The 25041-nt window shown below is 46.7% G+C and overlaps 1 protein-coding gene across 4 annotated transcripts in view; it reads left to right on the top strand.

The window, feature by feature from the left end:
- The window catches only part of wdr33 (WD repeat domain 33), a 178254-nt gene that overhangs the window by 140652 nt on the left and 12561 nt on the right, over window positions 1-25041 (top strand). For all 4 annotated transcript variants that reach the window (XM_072474881.1, XM_072474878.1, XM_072474879.1 and 1 more), the window contains 2 exons: window positions 7216-7312; window positions 9741-10215. In XM_072474881.1, coding sequence (XP_072330982.1) covers window positions 7216-7312; window positions 9741-10215 — 572 coding nt within the window. The remainder of the gene's footprint in view (window positions 1-7215; window positions 7313-9740; window positions 10216-25041) is intronic.

The following is a 25041-nucleotide window of genomic DNA, read 5'->3' as shown; positions in this document are numbered from 1 at the left end:
ATTCCATTTGCTATTTAATAGCTCCTATACTTTGCCGAGATCTATTTGAATGTTAGCAGTCCCTTCCTATGCTTGTTCCCCTTGCACACAGTGGGTTAGCAACAGTTTTAAGCGTACTGGCAGTATCTTAATTTTATGTATTGGAAACGTCACAGCATCAGAACAGCTGCTGCTGAACCTGACAGGACCCAGGGTGATTCCTGCCAGCTTATCATTATTTTGCCAATTAATACTGCTGTAACACTGAGACTTCTAGCAGTGTAAAGTGTGGGGAGAGTTCTAGCTGTGTAAGGTGTGGGGAGAGTTCTAACTGAGTAAGGTGTGGGGAGAGTTCTAGCTGTGTACGGTGTAGGGAGAGTTCTAACTGAGTACGGTGTGGGGAGAGTTCTAGCTGTGTAAGGTGTGGGGAGGGTTCTAGCTGTAAGGTGTAAGGAGAGTTCTAGCTGTGTACGGTGTGGAGAGAGTTCTAACTGTGTACGGTGTGGAGAGAGTTCTTGCTGTGAAAGATGTAGGGAGAGTTCTAGCTGTGTAAGGTGTGGGGAGAGTTCTAACTGTGTACGGTGTGGAGAGAGTTCTAGCTGTGTAAGGTGTAGGGAGAGTTCTAGCTGTGTATGGTGTGGGGAGAGTTCTAGCTGTGTAAGGTGTAGGGAGAGTTCTAGCTGTGTAAGGTGTGGGGAGAGTTCTAGCTGTGTATGGTGTGGGGAGAGTTCTAGCTGTGTACGGTGTGGGGAGGGTTCTAGCTGTGTAAGGTGTGGGGGAGGGTTCTAGCTGTGTAAGGTGTAGGGAGAGTTCTAGCTGTGTACGGGGTGGAGAGAGTTCTAACTGTACGGTGTGGAGAGAGTTCTAGCTGTGAAAGGTGTAGGGAGAGTTCTAGCTGTGTATGGTGTGGGGAGAGTTCTAACTGTGTACGGTGTGGAGAGAGTTCTAGCTGTGTAAGGTGTAGGGAGAGTTCTAGCTGTGTGGTGTGGGGAGAGTTCTAGCTGTGTAAGGTGTAGGGAGAGTTCTAGCTGTGTAAGGCGTGGGGAGAGTTCTAACTGAGTAAGGTGTGGGGAGAGTTCTAGCTGTGTACGGTGTAGGGAGAGTTCTAACTGAGTACGGTGTGGGGAGAGTTCTAGCTGTGTAAGGTGTGGGGAGGGTTCTAGCTGTAAGGTGTAAGGAGAGTTCTAGCTGTGTACGGTGTGGAGAGAGTTCTAACTGTGTACGGTGTGGAGAGAGTTCTTGCTGTGAAAGATGTAGGGAGAGTTCTAGCTGTGTAAGGTGTGGGGAGAGTTCTAACTGTGTACGGTGTGGAGAGAGTTCTAGCTGTGTAAGGTGTAGGGAGAGTTCTAGCTGTGTGGTGTGGGGAGAGTTCTAGCTGTGTAAGGTGTAGGGAGAGTTCTAGCTGTGTAAGGCGTGGGGAGAGTTCTAGCTGTGTATGGTGTGGGGAGAGTTCTAGCTGTGTAAGGTGTGGGGAGAGTTCTAGCTGTGTATGGTGTGGGGAGAGTTCTAGCTGAGTAAGGTGTGGAGTGACCTTTGGCTATGTAAGGTGTGGGGAGGGTTCTAGCAGTGTAAGGTGTGGGAAGTGTTAGAACATAGAAAATACAGCACAGAACAGGCCCTTCGGCCCACGATGTTGTGCCGAACCTTTGTCCTAGATTAATCATAGATTATCATTGAATTTACAGTGCAGAAGGAGGCCACTCGGCCCTTTGAGTCTGCACCGGCTCTTGGAAAGAGCACCCTACCCAAACTCAACACCTCCACCCAACACCAAGGGCAATTTGGACATTAAGGGCAATTTATCATTGGCCAATTCACCTAACCCGCGCATCTTTGGACTGTGGGAGGAAACCGGAGCACCCGGAGGAAACCCACGCAGACACGGGGAGGACGTGCAGACTCCGCACAGACAGTGACCCAAGCCGGAATCGAACCTTGGACCCTGGAGCTGTGAAGCAATTGAGCTATCCACAATGCTACCGTGCTGCCCTTGAGAACAAATAAATCTACACTATATCATTTTACCTTAATCCATGTACCTATCCAATAGCTGCTTGAAGGTCCCTAATGTTCCCGACTCAACTACTTCCACAGGCAGTGCATTCCATGCCCCCACTACTCTCTGGGTAAAGAACCTACCTCTGATATCCCTCCTATATCTTCCACCTTTCACCTTAAATTTATGTCCCCTTGTAATGGTTTGTTCCACCCGGGGAAAAAGTCTCTGACTGTCTACTCTATCTATTCCCCTGATCATCTTATAAACCTCTATCAAGTCGCCCCTCATCCTTCTCCGTTCTAATGAGAAAAGGCCTAGCACCCTCAACCTTTCCTCGTAAGACCTACTCTCCATTCCAGGCAACATCCTGGTAAATCTTCTTTGCACCTTTTCCAAAGCTTCCACATCCTTCCTAAAATGAGGCGACCAAAACTGTACACAATACTCCAAATGTGGCCTTACCAAAGTTTTGTACAGCTGCATCATCACCTCACGGCTCTTCAATTCAATCCCTCTGTTAATGAACGCGAGCACACCATAGGCCTTCTTCACAGCTCTATCCACTTGAGTGGCAACTTTCAAAGATGTATGAACATAGACCCCAAGATCTCTCTGCTCCTCCACATTGCCAAGAACTCTACCGTTAACCCTGTATTCCGCATTCATATTTGTCCTTCCAAAATGGACAACCTCACACTTTTCGGGGTTAAACTCCATCTGCCACAGCCCAGCTCTGCATCCTATCTATGTCTCTTTGCAGCCGACAACAGCCCTCCTTACTATCCACAACTCCACCAATCTTCGTATCGTCTGCAAATTTACTGACCCACCCTTCAACTCCCTCATCCAAGTCATTAATGAAAATCACAAACAGCAGAGGACCCAGAACTGATCCCTGCGGTACGCCACTGGTAACTGGGCTCCAGGCTGAATATTTGCCATCCACCACCACTCTCTGACTTCTATCGGTTAGCCAGTTCGTTATCCAACTGGCCAAATTTCCCACTACCCCATGCCTCCTTACTTTCTGCATAAGCCTACCATGGGGAACTTTATCAAATGCCTTACTAAAATCCATGTACACTATATCCACTGCTTTACCTTCATCCACATGCTTGGTCACCTCCTCAAAGAATTCAATAAGATTTGTAAGGCAAGACCTACCCCTCACAAATCTGTGCTGACTATCCCTAATCAAGCAGTGTCTTTCCAGATGCTCAGAAATCCTATCCTTCAGTACCCTTTCCATTACTTTGCCTACCACCGAAGTAAGACTAACTGGCCTGTAATTCCCAGGGTTATCCCTAGTCCCTTTTTTGAACAGGGGCACGACATTCGCCACTCTCCAATCCCCTGGTACCACCCCTGTTGACAGTGAGGACGAAAAGATCATTGCCAACGGCTCTGCAATTTCATCTCTTGCTTCCCATAGAATCCTTGGATATATCCCGCCAGGCCCGGGGGACTTGTCTATCCTCAAGTTTTTCAAAATGCCCAACACATCTTCCTTCCTAACAAATATTTCCTCGAGCTTACCAATCTGTTTCACACTGTCCTCTCCAACAATACCGCCCCTCTCATTTGTAAATACAGAAGAAAAGTACTCGTTCAAGACCTCTCCTATCTCTTCAGACTCAATACACAATCGCCCGCTACTGTCCTTGATCGGACCTACCCTCGCTCTAGTCATTCTCATATTTCTCACATATGTGTAAAAGGCCTTGGGGTTTTCCTTGATCCTACCCGCCAAAGATTGTTCATGCCTTCTCTTAGCTCTCCTAATCCCTTTCTTCAGTTCCCTCCTGGCTATCTTGTATCCCTCCAATGCCCTGTCTGAACCTTGTTTCCTCAGCCTTACATAAGTCACCTTTTTCCTCTTAACAAGACATTCAACCTGTCTTGTCAACCATGGTTCCCTCACTCGACCATCTCTTCCCTGCCTGACAGGGACATACATATCAAGGACACGTAGCACCTGTTCCTTGAACAAGTTCCACATTTCACTTGTGTCCTTCCCTGCCAGCCTATGTTCCCAACTTATGCACTTCAATTCTTGTCTGACAACATCGTATTTACCCTTCCCCCAATTGTAAACCTTGCCCTGTTGCACGTACCTATCCCTCTCCATTACTAAAGTGAAAGTCACAGAATTGTGGTCACTATCTCCAAAATGCTCCCCCACTAACAAATCTATCACTTGCCCTGGCTCATTACCCAGTACTAAATCCAATATTGCCCCTCCTCTGGTCGGACAATCTACATACTGTGTTAGAAAAGCTTCCTGGACACACTGCACAAACACCACCCCATCCAAACTATTTGATCTAAAGAGTTTCCACTCAACATTTGGGAAGTTAAAGTCGCCCATGACTACTACCCTATGACTTCTGCACCTTTCCAAAATCTGTTTCCCAATCTGTTCCTCCATCAATACCGTGTTCTAGCTGTGTAATGTGTAGGGAGAGTTCTAGCTGTGTACGGTGTGAGGCAAGTTCTACATGTGTACAGTGTGGGGCAAGTTCTGGCTGTGTACGGTGTAGAACATAGAACATAGAAAAATGCAGCACAGACCAGGCCCTTCGGCCCACGATGTTGTGCCGAACCTTTGTCCTAGATTAATCATAGATTATCATAGAATTTACAGTGCAGGAGGAGACCATTCGGCCCACCGAGTCTGCACCGGCTCTTGGAAAGAGCACCCTACCCAAGGTAACACCTCCACCCAACACTAAAGGCGATTTTGGACACTAAGGGCAATTTATCATGGCCAATCCACCTAACCTGCACATCTTTGGACTGTGGGAGGAAACCGGAGCACCCGGAGGAAACCCACGCACACATGGGGAGGATCTGCGACTCCGCACAGATAGTGACCCAAGCCGGAATCGAACCTGGGACCCTGGAGCTGTGAAGCAATTGTGCTGTCCACAATGCTACCGTGCTGCCCTTAAGAACAAATTAATCTACACTATATCATTCTACCGTAATCCACGTACCTATCCAATAGCTGCTTGAAGGTCCCTAATGTTTCCGACTCAACTACTTCCACAGGCAGTGCATTCCATGCCCCCTCTACTCTCTGGGTAAAGAACCTACCTTTGACATCCCCCCTATATCTTCCACCATTCACTTTAAATTTATGTCCCCTTGTAATGGTTTATCCACCCGGGGAAAAAGTCTCTGACTGTCTACTCTATCTATTCCCCTGATCATCTTATAAACCTCTATCAAGTCGCCCCTCATCCTTCTCCTTTCTAATGAGAAAATGCCTAGCACCCTCAACCTTTCCTTGTAAAACCTACTCTCCATGCCAGGCAACTTCCTGGTAAATCTCCTTTGCACCTTTTCCAAAGCTTCCACATCCTTCCTAAAATGAGCCGACCAGAACTGCACACAGTACTCCAAATGTGGCCTTACCAAAGTTTTGTACAGCTGCATCATCACCTCACGGCTCTTAAATTCAATCCCTCTGTTAATGAACTCTAGCACACCATAGGCCTTCTTCACAGCTCTGTCCACTTGAGTGCCAACTTTCAAAGATGTATGAACATAGACCCCAAGATCTCTCTGCTCCTCCACATTGCCAAGAACTTTACCGTTAACCTTGTATTCCGCATTCATATTTGTCCTTCCAAAATGGACAACCTCACACTTTTCAGGGTTAAACTCCATCTGCCACTTCTCAGCCCAGCTATGCATCCTATCTATGTCTCTTTGCAGCCGACAACAGCCCTCCTCACTATCCACAACTCCACCAATCTTCCTATCGTTTGCAAAGAGTTCTAGCAGTGTAAGGTGTAGGGAGAGTTCTAGCAGTGTAAGGTATGGGGCGAGTTCTAGCTGTGTAAGGTATAGGGAGAGTTCTAGCTGTGTAGGGAGAGTTCTAGCTGTTGGGAGAGTTCTAGCAGTGTTAGGTGTGGGGGAAGAGTTCTAGCAGTGTAAGGTGTGGGGAGAGTTCTAGCTGTGTAAGGTGTAGGGCGAGTTATAGCTGTGCAGGGAGAGTTCTAGCTGTTGGGAGAGTTCTAGCAGTGTAAGGTGTGGAGCAAGTTCTAGCTGTGTAAGGTATGGGGAGAGTTCTAGCTGTGTAAGGTGTAGGGAGAGTTCTAGCTGTTGGGAGAGTTCTAGCTGTGTAAGGTGTGGGGCAAGTTCTAGCTGTGTAAGTTATGGGGAGAGTTCTAGCAGTGTAGGGAGAGTTCTAGCTGTTGGGAGAGTTCTATCTGTGAAAGGTGTGGGGAGAGTTCTAGCTGTGTAAGGTGTGGAGAGAGTTCTAGCAGTGTAAGATGTGGGGGAAGAGTTCTAGCAGTGTAAGGTGTGGGTGAAGAGTTCTAGCAGTGTAAGGTGTGGAGAGAGTTCTAACCGTGTAAGATGTGGGGAGAGTTCTAGCAGTGTAAGGTGTGGGGGAGAGTTCTAGCTGTGTACTGTGTACTAACGTATCGAAAGAATGGAGCATAATCATGATCCTGTTATTTGAAAATGATTAGAAAACATACCTGATTATTTCTGATATTGGAGGAAATATTTTGATATAACTAATGAGATCCAGTGATTCATTCAGGAACTAACTGAAAGTAGCGATAAGTCCAGCAATTGGGGAAAACTTCCTTAAGAAAAATGACCTTTCTGTCAGCACTTACTACCACTGGTTAATTGGAACATGTTGGATCGGAATCCTGAAAGAACTACAGTGCAATATTCCGGCCTCTCCATCCTTAGCTCTTTCCATTCCTTATGCCATTCCAGATTTCAGTCTGGATTTCACATCTTCAAGACCCACCGTTTCGACTTCTCTTACAGTCAGCTTCTCTAGATTGTCACCCACTTCCTACTCAATGTCTGAATCTCCTTCTCTTCCACTGCTGCCATTCAACACAATGTTCATTGGGGTGCTGTGATCCTATAGTAACTGAAGTTATTGAGTAAAACTTATACAGTTATGTAATCCCCTCACGCCAGTCTCAGTAACACATTCTGTTCAGTTCCTTATATGAAACAGGACTCCTTTTCAGAAAAACATTCAAAAGACAATTAAACTGATGTTGAATAACCTTGACAGACAATCCAATTAGATTTAACAAAAAAAAAAGGTGCAAAATAAAGTTTTGTAATGTCAGCTTTATTTTCTTGGTTGTGCAGCATTTGACTGATTTCTGCCCAGTGTGGTTTGTGAAACTTCAAAGGTTTTTTTAAAAATTGGGTGTGTGCCTCACGTTTGACTCGTTACTTTTTTCTTACAAAAGGCTCCAAACCAAGTGCCACCATTGATGATGGTGCCACAGGGACCGGTTCGATTACCTGCTTCCAATCAGGGACCTCCAGGTCCTGGGCCGAGTAAAGGTGAGAAGATCAGCAGTACACATATTCATTCAACAGATGCATTAAGGGTTGGGTGTCTTTTCAAGTCTCACACTTATCACACTGCCTTGTTGAACTTTTCCTGGGTATAAATGTTATTAAGGGTTAAATGAGCAAAAAGGTTCATTGTTTTTTTGCAACAATCTTGTGCAGTAATGTTTAACGTTTGATGAGAAGGAAGAAGCAACAGTGATTCCTGTGTGCGGGATACTCCCATTTTTTGTGGAAGAATTATATGTTAACAAACTTCAGTCCGGACTACAAAGTGTATAAGATGCTATTGACCCTGCAGCAGTTTTAAATGAAATCCTTGTTGCATCGTGTTTTGGAAACAGTGCAATCCATTGTTTAATTGCACTGTCAGAATATATGGCTCCAGTTTTGAGAAGATTTAAGGTGATTGGTCAACTCACTAGCTTTTGTCAATGGTTCATTCTTGAAGCTTTTCCCCAGGGTGGAAGACTCAATTACCAGGGGGTACAGGTTCAAGGTGAGAGGGGGAACGTTTAGGGGGATGTGCGGTGAACGTTTTTCACGCAGAGGTGGTGGGTGCCTGGAACGCGCTGCCAGTGAAGGTGGTGGAGGCAGGCATGACAGCAGGATGCATCTTGATAGACACATGAATGGGTGGGGAATAGAGAGATGCAGATTGTTTGAGCAGTAAGTAGTAGGTCTAATTAAGGAATCTGGATCGGTGCAGGCTTGGTGGGCTGAAGGGACTGTGCTGTAATGTTCTTTGTTGAACAGGTAATATTTGGATGGTCACTATATCTACAGGTCATACTCCCAAATCTCATTTGGTCATCTGTTTTTGGCCAGGCAACCAGCAAAGTGCTCCATTGCAGACGAGGCAAGAGGAAGCTTTCTCAAACCAGTTGAACCTGCAGGGGTTTCACTTCCTGTTGGCAGATAGATACCTGGCATTGATTGATCTGTAAAGGTTCACAATCCCAATTTTAGTGGTCTTAGACTTTTGAATGGACCTATCCACAAAAAGTTTGGAAAGCTGAGGAAAGATGTGATTTTAAAAAGACAAGTGGGATGCTTCGTCGTTCAAGTTCTTTCTCACAGACAGGGACAATTTATGCAACATATTGTGAATGAAGCATTGTCTAGATTATACCATATTCATCTTTTGCTCATTAAGTAAGTGTTGCAGAGGTTGACCTAATGTTTGTTCTTGAAATAGTCTCTCACATTCAGTTTCTAGGACTTTGTTACACTGGACTACTTCAAATGCAGCTGCAAAGCCCTTCATTTGAAAAAAATAATTGGGTACTCCCAAATTAAAAAAAAAAAAAGTTTACATCATTATCACACCTAATAAATGCAGAAATGTAGATCATCTTTGATACTAGTACATGTGGATTTTAGGCTGGATCACCCATCCACATAGTGCCGGAAAGGAGCTCTCAGTGATCGGTGAGCTTCAGTAAAACATCTTTATCTTTCATTGCAAGACCTCAAATCGATGCTGGGGGTCATTCAGTAGAAAACACATCATCAGATGTAATGCTTCCATGCATCCAGAACACATTTCATCAGAGTTTTGCAAATAATCCATTTGAAGATTTGCAGATGAATCCATTCCGAGGTTTGTGAGTTTACAGAATGAGAGGGCTGTGGATTGGTTTACAGACGTTTGCAGTGCCACTGAACCGCTGCGGTTCAGTGGGTAGCACTTTTGTCTCCCGAGTCGGTAGGTTCTAGGTTCATATCTCACTCCAAAGACTTGTGTGCAAAGTGTAAGTCGGCACTGCCAGTGCAATACTGAGAACGTGTTGCACTGTTGGGGGCCAATCAGTTGATAAAAATGAGGAGAGATCCCCCTGGTGTCCTGGCGAATATGTAGCCACCAACTAACATCAGTAAAATAGGTCACCTGGCCATTATCATGTTACTATTTTTGGGAGCTTCCTGTGCACATATTGGCTGTTGCATTATAAAAATGATAACAGGGACTACACTTCAAAAAGTACTTGAACATCTGCAAAGTATTTTGGAGTTGTTAAAGGTACAAATACAGGTTTTTTGGTTTTGTTGGACAACAAAGCACAGTTCCTTCCCATTCACTCATTTCTAGTTCCTGTTCACTCATTTCTTGTCCCTATAGCTGTCTATGGGAAATCAAATATTTCAGTGACTGAGTGAAGTATGAGAAATAAAACTCTTAATAATGTTCAGAACAGTTTATTTAGCGTTCCATATATGATTTTATGGACCTCAGCCTGTTATATTAGTCTTTGACTTGTGAATGGGTCATCGGTGTTTAGATGCACTTTTGGCTGGACATTCAATCTGCTCAGTTAAATACCACTCTGCATGAGGAGAATGGCCCTTTCGTTTTTGTGCACATATACTTCATCTGTTTGCATTAATTAATAGTTTCAAATTGGTTTTGTCTTTACAGGTGAATCTCATGGTCCTCCAAACCATCACATGGGCCATCCACAGGAAATGAGGCGCGATCAGAGTGCAGAGCGGGACCCTGAACGGGGACCTCCTTACAGGGGTTCCCATGATTGGGGTGATCCTCGGGAAAACAGGGGGTCCGCAGAGAGACGAGGCCCACCCCAAGACTACCACGATCGTTTTGAAGGACCGGACCAGTATCATGAAGATTACCGGAAGGATGAGCGATACAGCCACAGATCGCGGGAGTTTGAGAACCGCATGGGTCCGCCACCTGTTGATGAGGGTTGGAGACGGGGGCCTGGCCCTCAGCGGGATTTTCCTCCTGATCAGGAGTACAGGGACTTTGGGGATCCTGAGCACAGGGGCCCAAACCGGGGTCCACCCCAAGGTTGGGATGGAAGGAAACCATTAGATGAACGATTCATGAGGGAGCCAGACGATATGCGTTTTCGTGGGCGGAGGGATGACAGGTGAGAGTAAATTCTGAGTAGTTACTGAGTGGAGAACCCTCTTATGTGTAGCCCTATTCAATCAAAAGCACTTTGACATTTTATTCACAAATGTATATACAGGTGGATTTTAAACAAGATGCAATCTGATCTTACACTCACGCGATTGATTAGTATTGGTGAAACATTCCTTCAGCTGGAAGTACAGTTTATTGGGCTTTGCAGTGCAAACAAGTCACAGCAAACAGCTGAGGTATGGCGACGATGTTACCAATAGAAGGGAGGTTGAAGAACTAGTGTGTTTATTAAAAGATAAATTGAATCAAACAATTAATAAGGATTTGAATGTACCCATATGGGAATATTAGACGTATCCTTTACAGTGGCCCAGATTTTGCAGTCAGCAGCGAGGTGGGAGTGTTCACCACAGATCTCAAAACAACCAATCAATTTTAAGTATTCACAAACACAGCAAACCAAGAAGTTAAAAGCACATAAAATCCTTCACTTTTAATTTATATTTTCAGATAGTGAAATAAATGTATAACTAGAATTTAAATAGACTTGTAAACAATAACATTGTTTTTTTTAAATATTAATGGAAGTTTTTATTGTTGTGGAGAAAATTGACATTCAACAAATATAAAATTAGCCTCTCAGGGCAGGTAAGGATGTTGAAATTAGCGCGTCACTGAAACACCAGTAACATCTCAATCAACAAAGCGTTTTCAAAGGTCCAAAAGTGAATGAATGAAAGTTCTTGCCAAACCATGATTACAAGGGAGATTGCACTTTGTGAGAATCTTTTCACACCTAATGGTGGAACATTCTGTACACTGACACACTGCAACTTCTGAATTTCTGCATTATTCTGTGCATTTCCAATCTCCCAAAGTTGCTGTCAGTTTTCAGTGAAGAATGATGGCGGAAGCTGACATTTTCACCATCATTAATACAGCAAAGAAGGACTGTAAAGAATTCCAGTCAGCGTGACTGGAGCCAGACATTTGTAGCACATTCAGAGGCTGATAAAGAATATGTTAAGCAGAAACTGGAAGGTTCCTAGGCCTCATGGGACACATCTGGAATAAGGTACCCGAGGAATGAAAAGAAGAAATTAATGATATCTTGACATTACTCAGCGCTCCATAAATACTCCAGTAGACAAGGGCTGGAAGGTTGCCAATAGTCCTAAATAATCAAAAAAGGAATAAAGTACAAATTGGCAATTACAGGCCAGCTAACTTAAAAACCCATATTGGAAAAAATTGGGGGCATTATGTTTAATAAACAGCTGTCCGCAAGGTGTTATGGATTGTGCCATATAAATCTCTGTGCATTCCTTGAGCTATTGTTCTCGTATACCCAGTGATCCATTCGAGTGCAGTTTATTTATATTTTCAAAACAACATTCAAAACGTTCCTTATGTGAGTCTCGCAAAGTTGGTCACGTTTTCTAGATGTTATTAACTGATTTGGCAATAGAAGGCGGTGAGAATTGGGAGATGCCCTGCTTGGGAATTGAGAGGAGTAGAATCGGATCAGCTGTCTCAGACCAGTCAAGCAGCAGCCTGACATAGTCATACTCACAGAATTATACCTTACAGATAACGTCCCAGACACCGTCATCACCATCAGAGGGGGGTGGCACAGTGGTATACAGGAGGCAGGAAATTGCCCTGGGTGTCCTCACCAACTCTGAACTCCATGATGGCTCATGGCACCAGGCCAAACATGGGCAAGGAAACCTGCTGATTATCACGTACCATTTCCCCCACCCCCACTCAGCTGATGAATCAGTACTCCTCCAAGTTGAACCACTTTGAGAAAGCACTGACGCACTTCAACGTCCATCACCCAGAGGGGCACAGTAGCAGCATCACTGAAAGCTGGCCGGATCCAAAAGGACATAGCTGCTAAATGGGTCTGCGACAGGTGGTGAGTAAACCATCCAGAGGGAAACCATACTTGACCTCATCTTCACCAACCTGCCCGCCGCAGATGCATCTATCCATAACAGTATCGGTAGGAGTGGCAACTTCACAAACCTTGTTGGGACAAAGTCGTATCTTTACATTGAGGATATGGTCCATCGTGTTGTGTGGCACTATCACCTTGCTAAATGAGAGAGAATTCAAACAGAGCAAGCAACTGAAGACTGGGCATCCACGAGGCGCTGTGGGCCATCAGTAACAGCAGATTTGTACTCGACCACAATTTGTAATCTGATGTTCCGGAACATTATTATATGCCATTATTACCAAACCAGGGAATCAAACCTGGTTCTGCGGGAGAGCATGCCAGGAGCAACACCAGGCATACCGAAAAATAAGATGTCAACCTGGTGAAGCTACAGCACAGGACATCTTGTGTGCCAAACAATGTGAGCAGCAAGTAATAGACAGAGCTAAGCAATTCCACAACCAATGGATCAGATCTAAGCTCTACAGTCCTGCCGCATCCAGCTGTTACTGGTGGTGGACAATTAATCAACTCGCTGGAGGAGGAGTCTCCAGAAATATCCCCATCCCCAAAGATGGAGGAGCCCAGCACATCAGTGCAAAAGGCGAGGCTGATGCATTTGCAACATTCTTCAACCAGAAGTGCCGAATGGATGATCCATCTCTGGCTCCTCCGAGAGTGTCCACCACCCTTTCCACAAACATTCAAACCTGCACCACCAACGAATAGTGGAAAGATGCACTGCAGGAACTCACCAAGGTTCCTTAGGCAGCACCTTTCAAACCAACAACCAGTACCACATAGAAAGACAAGGACAGCAGATATCTGTGAACACCACCACCTGGAGGATCCCCTCCAAGTCACTCACCATTCTGACTGGGAAATATATCATTCCTTCATTGTCGCTGAGTCAAAATCCTGGAATTCCCTCCCTAACAGCACTGGGTGTACCTACACTTCAGGGACTGCAGCAGTTCAAGAAGGCAGCTCACCACCACGTTCTCAAGGGTAACTAAAGATGGCAATAAATGCTGGTCTAGCCATCGACGCCCACATCCCTTAGGTTAATTTTTTTTAAACTGTGTGTCGGCCTGAAGATAGAATCTGCCAAGAGATAGCCTGGTTCACCCTTTACTTGAGCTAATTAGCTTTCATGCCTCCAGTCCTCCAGATCAGTTTTAACATGAAGGAATGAGTCTTAAAATTCCATTTGTAGATTTGAACAGGGTTGCGACCAGTGCGGGAATGAATTTGGGCAGAGATGTTGAGATCAGCTGTGCTCATCTCAAGGCAGACAGGAACCAGATTTTGATCAGTTTGAAGATTCCAAAGTGTTTTTTTTGTATAGATTTGAAAATCGGGTTTTAAATATCACCCAATTGTAATGTTCTTGGAACCACTCTGCCTGGAAATTGGCAACAATCCATCAAGCACTGCTGCTAGCAGTATGTCAGGTCCATGGATCCAGAGCTGGCCCCATTTATTCAAGACAATTTGGAAATGCAAAGTTGCAATTCAAGCTCTGTCCAGACATTTTGCTTTTTTACAGAAGGTTCACTATAGTCCCTTCCAGGGATAGCTTACCCTGGCGAACAATGAACTCTTTTATGGTGTTTGGATCGTACCTTACATTGTTTCAGCAGACTAGCATCAGCCATGCCAGATACTTTTGGTAACAGCATAAACTGAAAACAGGTTTATGGACAGATGCAGCGGTATAAACAACACCTTGAATCAATTCAAGATCAACCCACAAAGCTTAGGCAGACAAATCAGCCAGACAGAGTCTTTTCAAAATGCATTTCCCATCCTTGAGATTAAAATACTTTTCAGAAAGATCAGCAGATATTCGTCGGGGAACAGACTGAATTGACGTTTTAGGAATCAACGACAGAGATTTGTTCTGTTTCCCAAGGCTCTGCAACCACCAGGCCCAGCTTTGAAGGTCAGTCCATAAGACTGGGATTTTACATTTAAACAGTGTCGACAATCTTCATAATCAACAAGCTCAGAAGCATGAAAATGCCGGCCTGTGACCTCAGATGTGCGCGGCTTATGTTTGAGCTGTTTTCCATTCAACTCTTTATAGACAAACGGCTTGCTTGACTGGATTTGCAACAATTATTTATACTGATGCATTCACTCATGATTAGTTTTACCATCAAAATGCTTACATTAAGGATACTTGTCCTTTTCAGGAATATCAAAGCCTGTAGGCCGCATATAACTCCTGCACCCTGACAAACCAACCGTCAAAGCCTGGCCAACTCGGTCATATTGTACTTATTGTCCTTGTTTGCTTGTTTTGGTTTTGTGAGCTTGAAAATTTGGAAAGTCGGGTTGCCTCGTTGGAAGAATGAATTCTACACCAAAGCAATGAGATCTTGGAGTTCTGGGGCGGCATTCTCCGACCCCCCCACCGGGTCGGAGAATGGACGTTGGCCGCCGTGAATCCCGCCCCCGCCGAAGTCTCCGGTACCGGAGATTGGGCGGGGGCGGGAATCGGGCCGCGCCGGTTGGCGGGACCCCCCGCTGGATTCTCCGGCCCGGATGGGCCGAAGTCCCGCCCAGAAATTGCCTGTCCCGCCGACGTAAATCAAACCTGGTATTTACCGGCGGGACCAGGCGGTGTGGGCGGGCTCCGGGGTCCTGGGGGGGGCGCGGGACGATCTGACCCCGGGGGGTGCCCCCACGGTGGCCTGGCCCGCGATCGGGGCCCACCGATCCGCGGGCGGGCCTGTTCCGTGGGGGCACTCTTTCCCTTCCGCCTCCGCCACAGCCTCCACCATGGCGGAGGCGGAAGAGACTCTCCGCACTGCGCATGCGCGGGAAACTGACAGCGGCCGCTGACGCTCCCGCGCATGTGCCGCATTTCCACGCCAGCTGGCGGGGCAACAAACGGCATTTCCGCCAGCTGGCGGGGCGGAAATCCCTCCGGTGTCGGCCTAGCCCCTCAATGTTGGGGCTAGGCCGCCAAAGATGCGGAGCATTCCGCACCTTTGGGCCGGCGTGATGCCCGTCTGATTGGTGCCGTCTTTGGCGCCAGTCGGCGGACATCCCGCCGTTGGGGGAGAATTTCGCCCCTGATGTCGAATTTATCCACTAACTCAGTGTTGATGTGTGTTTTTGTACCATGTCAAGTTTCCCCAAACTAAGGGCAGTACAAATTGTAAATGTTATATAGAAGTATGCCTTGACTTTTGGAATAGAAACGTAGAAAATAGGTGTGGGGTAGGCCATTCGGCCCTTCGAGCCTGCGCCACCATTCAATATGATCATGGTTAATCATGCAAATTTAGTATCCCGCTCCCGGTTTCTCACCATATCCATTGATCCCTATAACCGGCCAGGCCACGTCTAGTTCCCGTTTGAATATATCCAACAAACTGGCCTCAACAGCTTCTCTGGTGGAGAATTCCATAAGTTCACAACTCTCAGAGAAGACGTTTTTCCTCATCTCAATCCTGAATGGCTTAACCCCCTATTCTTAGGCCGTGACCCCTAATTCGCGACGTCCCCAACATCGGGAATATTCTTCCCGCATTCAGCCTTCCCAGTCCAATCAGGATTTTATATGTTTCTATGAGATCTCCCCACATTCTTCTAAACTCCAGTGAGTACGAGTCCAGTCGATCCAGTCTTTCATCATATGTCAGTCGTGCCATCCAGTGAATTAGTCTGGTGAACCTTCACTGGACGCCCTCACTAGCAAGAATGTCTTTCCTCAAACTGAGAGACCTAAACTGCATGCAATACTCAAGGTGTGGCCTCCCCAAGGCCCTGTATAACTGCAGCAATACATCCCAACTCCTGTATCTCCTCTCGCTATGAAGGCCAGCATGCCATCAGCTTTGCTCATCGCCTGCTGTACATGCATGCCAATCTTCAGCGACTGTTCCACCATGACACCCACATCTCGTTGCACTTCCCCTTTTCCTAAACTGCCACCATTCAAATAATAATCTGCCTTCCTGTTTTTGCCACCAAAGTGGATAACCCCACATTTACCCACATTATATTGTATTTGCCCACTCAGCCAGTCTGTCCAAGTCACCTGCAGCCTCTGTGCATCCTCCTCACAGCACACATTGCCATCCGGTTTAGTGTCATCTGCAAATTTGGAGATGTTGCATGCAATTCCTTGGTCCAAATCATTAATGTATATTGTGAACGGTTGGGGACCCAGCACTGAACCCTGCGGTACCCCACTAGTCATTGCCTGCCACTCTGAAAAGGCCCCATTTATTCCCACTCTCTGCTTCCTGTCTGCCAACTAATTCTCTATCCACGTCAATATTACCCACAATACCATGAGCTTTAATTTTGCTTACTAATCTCTTGTGTAAGATCTTGTCAAAAGCCTTTTGAAAGTCCAGATACACAACATCCACTGGCTCACCCCTGTCCACGCTACTGGTCATATCCTCAAAAAAGTCCAGAAGATTTGTCAAACATGATTTCCCTTTAGTGAATCCATGCTGACTTGGACCAATCCTGTCCCCATTTTCCAAATGCTCAGTTATTTCATCCTTAATAATTGACTACAGCATTTCTCCCACCACCAATATCAAGCTAACTGGTCAATAATCCCTTGTTTTCTCTCCCTCCTTTTTTAAAACATGGGGTTGCATTAGCTATCCTCCAATCCATTGGAACTCTTCCAGAGTCTATAGAATGCTGGAAAATGATCACCAATGCGTCAACTATTTCTAGGGCCACTTCCTTAAGTACTCTGAGATGCAGAGCATCTGGCCTTGGGGACATAGCAGTTTTTAATCCCATCAATTTCCCCAATACAATTTCCTGACTAATAAGGATTTTCTTCAGTTCCCCCTTCATGCTGCACCCTCTTGTCCCCTAGTATTTTCGGAAGGTTATTTATGTCCTCCTTAGTGAAGACAGATCCAAAGTAATTGTTCAACTGGTGTGCCATCTCTTTGCTGCCTATTATGAATTCCCCTGATTCTAACTAAGGGACCTACATTTATCTTCACCAGTCTTTTTCTCTTCACATATCTATAGAAGCTTCTGCAATCAGTTCTTATGTTTTCTGAAAGCTTACTCTCTTTTCTATTTTTCCTTTCCAAATTAAACCCTTTGTCCTCCTCTGCTGAATTTTAAATTTCTCCAACTCCTCAGGCTTGCTGCTTTTTCTGGCCAATTTATATGGCTCCACTATCCCTGAACTATGCTTGAGCCACCTTCCCCGTCCTACTCTTGCGCCAGACGGGGATGTACAATTGTTGAGGTTCATCCAGGTGGCATTCTTCTCCATTTACTCAATCTGCCATTTCCCATGTTAGTATGATTCATAACGCTGGTAAATAACCAAACAATCCTACTGAAGATCCTTAACCTGGCTCCGTACAGCACCAGTGCCCATGTCTAACATACTCATATAGACGACAAAAACATGAATCTAATCAGGACTGCCTCTTTACAAATATACTTCCACACTGACTAATTTGGCTTCATTTTATTGGTTCAGTTTGTTAATGGAACAATAATGTTACTATTAATTGGCCATCTTGCTCGACAACTTGGAGATTGCCTGCACTTGTTTCTTGATGTGACACAAGCCGATTTTCTAATTGTGTTCCCCTTTTGCCAGCTCAAGACTGACCTTTCCCTCAGACAGTCGCCTTGGTAAAATACTTCAGCCAAATCCAAAATTATGTTTGTTGGCCTTGACAGTTAACACTACTTTGGTTAACCAGGTCCGAATTCAGTACAGATATTGATGCATAGGGCAGGCTGTTTGGCCCATCTCTGAGTAACTGGCAATGACTTCAATCTGGCTTCATGGTTTGCTATCTGATGTTGGATTGGATTGGATTTGTTTATTGTCACGTGTACCGAGGTACAGTGAAAAGTATTTTTCTGCGAGCAGCTCAACAGATCATTAAGTACATGAGAAGAAAAGGGAATAAAAGAAAATACATAATAGGGCAACACAACATATCATATCATATGTTGAGCTGCGCGAGGGAGTCAGTGTTCAAACGGCTAAAGCAGAAGGACTCTCCAGCAACACTCAACACAGTGAAACCCCAGGAACAGAAAATATCAGTTTCTGGAGGCTGTTTCTGATGATTAACCAGCCATGACCTGAGAAACAGTGCAACTCCCTAAGGGACCAGTGAGCAAAGCAGGGGGCAAGTGTTCTTTCGTAAAGAAATAATTCATCTTCTTATGTCCTCTGAATGTTGCAAAGTACCACCCAATCTACTTCCTAATCAGGTCAATAGTTTTCCTACAATTCAATGGGCTTCACCTTCAGTCAACAGCCTCTTACGATAGACTTCAGCAAATGCCTTCTGGGAGTCCATATAAATAACATTCATTGGCATTCCCTTATCCACTGAAGGAATGATTTCTGAATCACGAGCACTTTGGAACATGGTTGTAAGAGAGTCTTCAATGTTCCCACCTATTTCCTTTAAAACCCTAGGATGGGAACCATCTGGTCCAGGGAGTTTGTCACTCTAGTGCCATTATCTTCTCTTGTCTGTAATTGTGCTGACCCTAATTTTGGTGAGTTTGTCCCTTATTCAGTAATAGTTTTCCTCACAATATCACGCTGATCTCCCTCTACTGCAGATACTGACGCAAAGTTCAACATGTCTGCATTTCCTTACTTTCATTGACAGCATCACCATTGTTAATGTTCAAGGGACCCACATTGCTCCTTACCACCCTCTTTTATTCCTAATATAAATGTGTAAAAGCATTTTGTACTTGATACCCATGCAAGTTTCTTTTCATGTTCCTGTTTTTATAGCTCTTACTATCTGTTTTAGCAGCTTTTGCTGTTGCCATTTGCGAGGCTGCAGTAATGCCTATATGCAGTTGATGTCCGTTGAGAATATTTACAACTACAGTTATGCATTGGTAACCGCACCTCTGCTGCTGTCAATGTTGGGAATTTGTACTGGGCAGCGGCTGCACGAAATGGGTGTTGAGAAAACAGCAGCGACTTTGATATCCTGTCTCTCAATGTTGCAAGTACATGTGTGCAAACTAAGCTGTACAATGTTATAACCTGCTGTTGTTGTTGGGCCACCTTCCATGTGTCGAGTTAGTCAACCTCGGCTGCCAGCTATGCTCATCAGGTACAAGGACTGTATAATTCATTGTAAGGATTGTATAAAGATTGTTTTGTGGGCAAAAGTAAGCAGACATTTCCCTGTGGATGATTTGGTTTTGGGAGTCGGTGTTAAAATTTGTTTACACAAGCTGAATAAAACATTTTTCCTCATCTATTCAACCTTCACTGAATATAAATGGTTAGGTTCACATCCAAATGCAGGAACTGCAATAAAAAAAGACATACCTGAGGATTGAGCCCCTCGGCCTGTCAAACAGATTTAAAATTGATGAGGTGTATCTGTATAGCACCTTCCTCATTAGCTGGAGAATTAATTTGATTGACTAATCTCAAAGCATTTGACAGGACGTGAGATCTCTTGTCCCACTGCATAGTGGGCTCATTCTTGAAGATTATTTTTGAGCCCCCCTGAATTACCCACAGTACCTCCCTAAGATGACCACCTTATTTTCAACCTCTAAACAATGACCTAAAATCCTGAATAAAAGCAAAATGCTGCAGATGATGGAAATCTGCAGTAAAAACAGAAAATGCTTGAAAAGCTCAGCAGGGCTGGCAGCATCTCTGGAGAGAGAAATAGTTAACATTTCAAGCCTAATATGACTCTTTGGGACTAGAGGGCGCGATCCAACAGCCTCCCTGCGCGGAAAAGCAGCTCGCCGCAGCGCAGCGTGGCAGTTGAAAACCAGGAGACCCCACTCCCGGGATCTAACCGGCTCAACCACGGCTGGCGAGATTCAGCGCGATCTCGTGAAACGTTGTGAGGTGACTTTGGCAAATCCGCATATTGGAGCAAGGCAGTAATCCTCACTCTAATGTGCTGATTCTCGAGCTTCCTAAGGCTTTGGGATTCAACCCCTTCACCTCAGAGGCATTGGGCGAGTGCCGTTTGGTATTGGTCCCCACAAAAGGGGACCAGACGGAACGGCACTTGTGGGGGTCTCCAAGGGCATCTGCATGCCCTTCAGGCAGGGTGGTGCCCTGGCACTGCTGGTGCCATCTGGGTACCCTGGCTGTGACACCTGGGCACTGACAGCTGGCATGGGCATCACCAGGGTGGCAGGTTGGCACTGCCATGGTGCAGTGCCGATCGGGCCAGGGTTGCCCAGCTTAGGTGTTTGGTGGGGGAGGGGCACAGGGACCTTCCCATATTGCGTTCGGGCTGGGGAGGTCGGGATTGTTTCAGGGGCCTCGGGGATTTAAAAATGGCGTCCCGATCTCTCGCTACACTGGGGAGATCCGGCGAGCAGAGCTCCCCAGTGTACAAAACAGGGCTATGTGCGGCCTCGGCCACGCATTCCCTGTTCAGGCCCCTTATTCAATAGTCACATGGTTTTCAGCACTGCAAGTTCCAGGAAATACATGGCTAAACGCGCTTGCTCAGGGAGTTTGTTCCCTTTTGGGAGAATCGTGTCCAGTATCCTTGCCTGGGATGCAGAATGTGTTATTTTCAAATTTATAATTCAGTGTCGACTTTTTTTAAAGTCTGTTATTTGGATTGCCTTCAGACAATTGGGGGGGGCTTTGATTTTCTTCTCAGGCAACAGTAAACTGCACTGTCTAAAATTCTATCTCAGGAAATCATGGATGGAGATATGAAACCTCTCTTTGCAAGCATAATCTCACTTTGGAGAAGATCACTTTGCTTTTTAAAAAAAATATATTTATTAAAGTTTTCAAACACAATTTTTTTCCCTTACAAATCAAAAAAAAACAAGTAACATGATAACTACAATATAACATTGTGTAACTAACATGGTAAACTAACCAAATAACACAAAGTAATACTCCCCCCCCCGTCCCCTCTCCCCCTCCAAAAACCCAAACAATTTACCCCCCCCCCCCCCCCCCGGGTTGCTGCTGCTGGTCATCTATCTTCCCTCTAACGTTCCGCTAGGTAGTCGAGGAACGGTTGCCACCGCCTGGTGAACCCTTGAGCCGATCCTCTCAGCGCAAACTTCATCTGCTCCAGTTTTATGAACCCCGCCATATCGTTTATCCAGGCCTCCAGTCCGGGGGGTTTCGCTTCCTTCCACATGAGTAAAATCCTACGCCGGGCTACTAGGGACGCAAAGGCCACGACATCGGCCTCTTTCGCCTCCTGCACTCCCGGCTCATCCGCAACTCCAAATAAAGCTAACCCCCAGCCTGGTTTGACCCGGACCTTCACCACCTTCGAGATCACTCCCGTCACTCCCCTCCAATACCCCTCCAGTGCCGGACACAACCAAAACATATGTGTGTGGTTCGCCGGGCTTCCCCCGCACCTCCCACACTTGTCCTCCACTCCGAAGAACCTGCTCAACCTTGCTCCCGTTATGTGTGCTCTATGCAGCACCTTAAATTGGATCAGGCTAAGCCTGGCACACGAGGAAGAGGAATTTACCCTGCTTGGGGCATCAGCCCACAAACCCTCCTCAATCTCCTCCCCGAGCTCTTCTTCCCATTTTCCCTTCAGTTCACCCACCAACTCCTCCCCCTCTTCTCTCATCTCCCGGTATATCTCTGACACTTTGCCCTCCCCGACCTACACCCCCGAAAGCACTCTATCCTGGATCCCCTGTGTCGGGAGCAGCGGAAATTCCCTCACCTGTTGCCTTGTGAACGCCCTCACCTGCATATACCTAAAGAAATTTCCCCGGGGCAGCTTATACTTTTCCTCAAGCGCTCCCAAGCTCGCAAACGTCCTGTCTATAAATAAATCTCCCACTCTCCTGATTCCTACCTGGTGCCAGCTCTGGAATCCTCCATCCAGCCTCCCTGGGGCAAACCTATGGTTGTTCCTGATCGGGGACCCCAACGAGGCTCCCAGCACACCCCTCTGTCGCCTCCATTGCCCCCAGATACTTAATGTTGCTGCCACCGCTGGGTTCGTGGTAAATTTTTTTGGTGAGAGCGGTAGTGGCGCCGTCCCCAGCGCTTTTAAACTCGTCGTTTTACAGGACTTCATCTCCAATCTTTTCCACGCCGCTCCCTCTCCCTCTATCATCCATTTACGAATCATCACCGCATTGGCGGCCCAGTAGTAGTCGCCCAAATTCGGCAAGGCCAGTCCCCCTCTGTCTCTACTACGTTGTAGGAACCCCCTCCTTACCCTGGGGACCTTCCATGCCCACACGAAGCTCGTGATGCTCCTATCTATTTTTTTAAAAAAGGCCTTAGTGATCAGTATAGGGAGACATTGGAACACAAATAGGAACCTTGGGAGGACCATCATCTTAATTGCCTGCACTCTGCTCGCCAGTGACAGCGGCTGCATGTCCCACCTTTTGAAATCCTCTTCCATTTGTTCCACCAGTCGTGTCAGATTAAGTCTGTGTAAGGTTCCCCAGCTCCTGGCTATCTGAATCCCCAGGTATCAAAAGTTTCTTTCCACTCTCCTTAGCGGTAGGCCATCTATCCCTCTACTCTGGTCCCCAGGGTGTATCACAAAAAGCTCACTCTTTCCCATGTTAAGCCTACATCCCGAGAAATCTCCAAACTCCCTCAATATCTGCATGACCTCTGTCATCCCCCCCACTGGGTCCGTCACATACAGCAGTAGGTCGTCCGCGTAGAGTGACACTCGGTGTTCCTCTCCCCCTCTAATCACCCCTCCCCATTTTCTGGAGTCTCTCAGCGCTATGGCCAGTGGTTCAATTGCCAACGCGAACAGTAATGGGGACAGCGGGCATCCCTGTCTTGTTCCCCTGTATAGTCGAAAATACTCCGACCTGTGACCACACTTGCCGTTGGGGCCCCATAGAGGAGTTTAACCCAGCTGACAAACCCGTCCCCGAACCCGAACCTCCTCAGCACCTCCCATAGATACTCCCACTCCACCCTATCAAATGTCTTCTCTGCATCCATTGCCGCCACTATCTCTGCCTCCCCCTCTACTGGGGGCATCATTATCACCCCTAATAGCCGTAGCACATTGACATTTAGTTGTCTCCCCTTTACGAACCCTGTCTGGTCTTCGTGCACCACCCCCGGGACACAATCCTCTATCCTCGTTGCCAGCACCTTTGCTAGCAACTTGGCGTCCACATTTAGCAGTGAGATAGGCCTATAGGACCCGCACTGCAGCGGATCTTTATCCCGCTTCAAGATTAGCGATACCGTTGCCTCTAACATTGTCGGAGGTAGGGTCCCCCCTTCTCTTGCCTCGTTAAAAGTCCTTACCAACAGCGGGGCCAACAAGTCCACATATTTTCTATAAAATTCCACCGGGAACCCATCTGGTCCCGGGGCCTTCCCTGCCTGCATGTTCCCCAGCCCTTTGGTAACCTCGTCCACCCCAATTGGCGCCCCCAGGCCTTCCACCTCCTGCTCCTCCACCCTCGGGAACCTTAATTAGTCCAAAAACTGCCGCATCTCCTCTTTTCCCTCCGGGGGTTGAGACCTATAAAGTCTCTCGTAAAAGGTCTTAAACACCTCGTTTATCTTCCCTGCTCTCCGCACCGTAGCTCCCTTTTCATCCCTAATTCCCCCTATCTCCCTCGCCGCTGTCCTCTTTCGCAGCTGATGGGCCAACAGGCGACTCGCCTTTTCCCCATATTCATATCTCATCCCCTGTGCCTTCCTCCACTGTGCCTCCGCCCCCCTTGTGGTCAACAGGTCGAACTCCGTCTGGAGTCGTCGTCTCTCCCTGTATAGTCCTTCCTCCGGGGCCTCCGTGTATTCTTTATCTACCCTCAAAATCTCCCCCAGTAGTCTTTCCCTTTCCTTGGCCTCTATTTTCCCCTTGTGGGCCCTGATGGAGATCAGCTCTCCTCTGACCACCGCCTTTAGTGCTTCCCATACTACTCCCACTCGGACCTCCCCGTTGTCATTGGCCTCCAGGCATCTTTCGATACATCCCCGCACCCTTCCGCAGACTCCCTCATCCGCCAGTAATCCCACATCCAGTCGCCAGAGTGAACGCTGCTCCCTCTCCTCTCCTAGTTCCAGGTCCACCCAGTGTGGGGCATGATCTGAAACAGCTATGGCTGAATACTCAGTTTCTTCCACCCTTGAGATCAGCGACCTTCCCAAAACAAAGAAATCTATCCGGGAATACACCTTGTGAACATGGGAGAAGGAGAACTCTTTGGCCTTCGGCCTAACAAATCGCCACGGATCCACTCCCCCCATTTGGTCCATAAACCCCCTAAGCACCTTGGCCGCTGCCGGCCTTCTTCCGGTCGTAGATCTAGATCTATATAACCCTGGGTCCAACACGGTGTTGAAGTCCCCCCCCATTATCAGGTTTCCTACCTCCAGGTCCGGGATACGTCCCAGCATCCGCTTCATAAATCCCGCATCATCCCAATTCGGGGCATATACGTTAACCAACACGACCTCCATTCCCTCCAGTCTGCCACTCACCATCACATATCTGCCTCCGCTATCTGCTACAATGTTCCTAGCTTCGAATGACACCCGTTTCCCTACCAGTATGGCCACCCCTCTGTTCTTTGCATCCAGCCCTGAGTGGAACACCTGTCCCACCCATCCTTTCCTTAACCTAACTTGGTCCACCACCTTCAGGTGCGTCTCCTGAAGCATAGCCACGTCTGCCCTCAGTCCTTTCAAGTGCGCGAACACTCGGGCCCTTTTAATCGGCCCATTTAGGCCTCTCACGTTCCACGTAATCAGCCGAATTGGGGGGCTACCTGCCCCCTTCCCGTGTCGACTAGCCATCACCCTCTCTAGGCCAGTCCCACGTCCCGGTTCCGCGCTCCCACCCGTTCCCCAGGCGGCGCATTCCAGCCCCGACCACCCTTTCTTTTACCAGTTCCTCTTTGATTTCTGCA

Source organism: Scyliorhinus torazame, chromosome 14 (assembly GCF_047496885.1).
Source record: "Scyliorhinus torazame isolate Kashiwa2021f chromosome 14, sScyTor2.1, whole genome shotgun sequence".
Taxonomy (NCBI): Eukaryota; Metazoa; Chordata; class Chondrichthyes; order Carcharhiniformes; family Scyliorhinidae; genus Scyliorhinus; species Scyliorhinus torazame.
Note: the sequence above shows the minus strand (reverse complement) of the source record. Positions and strands in the feature narration are given on the sequence as shown.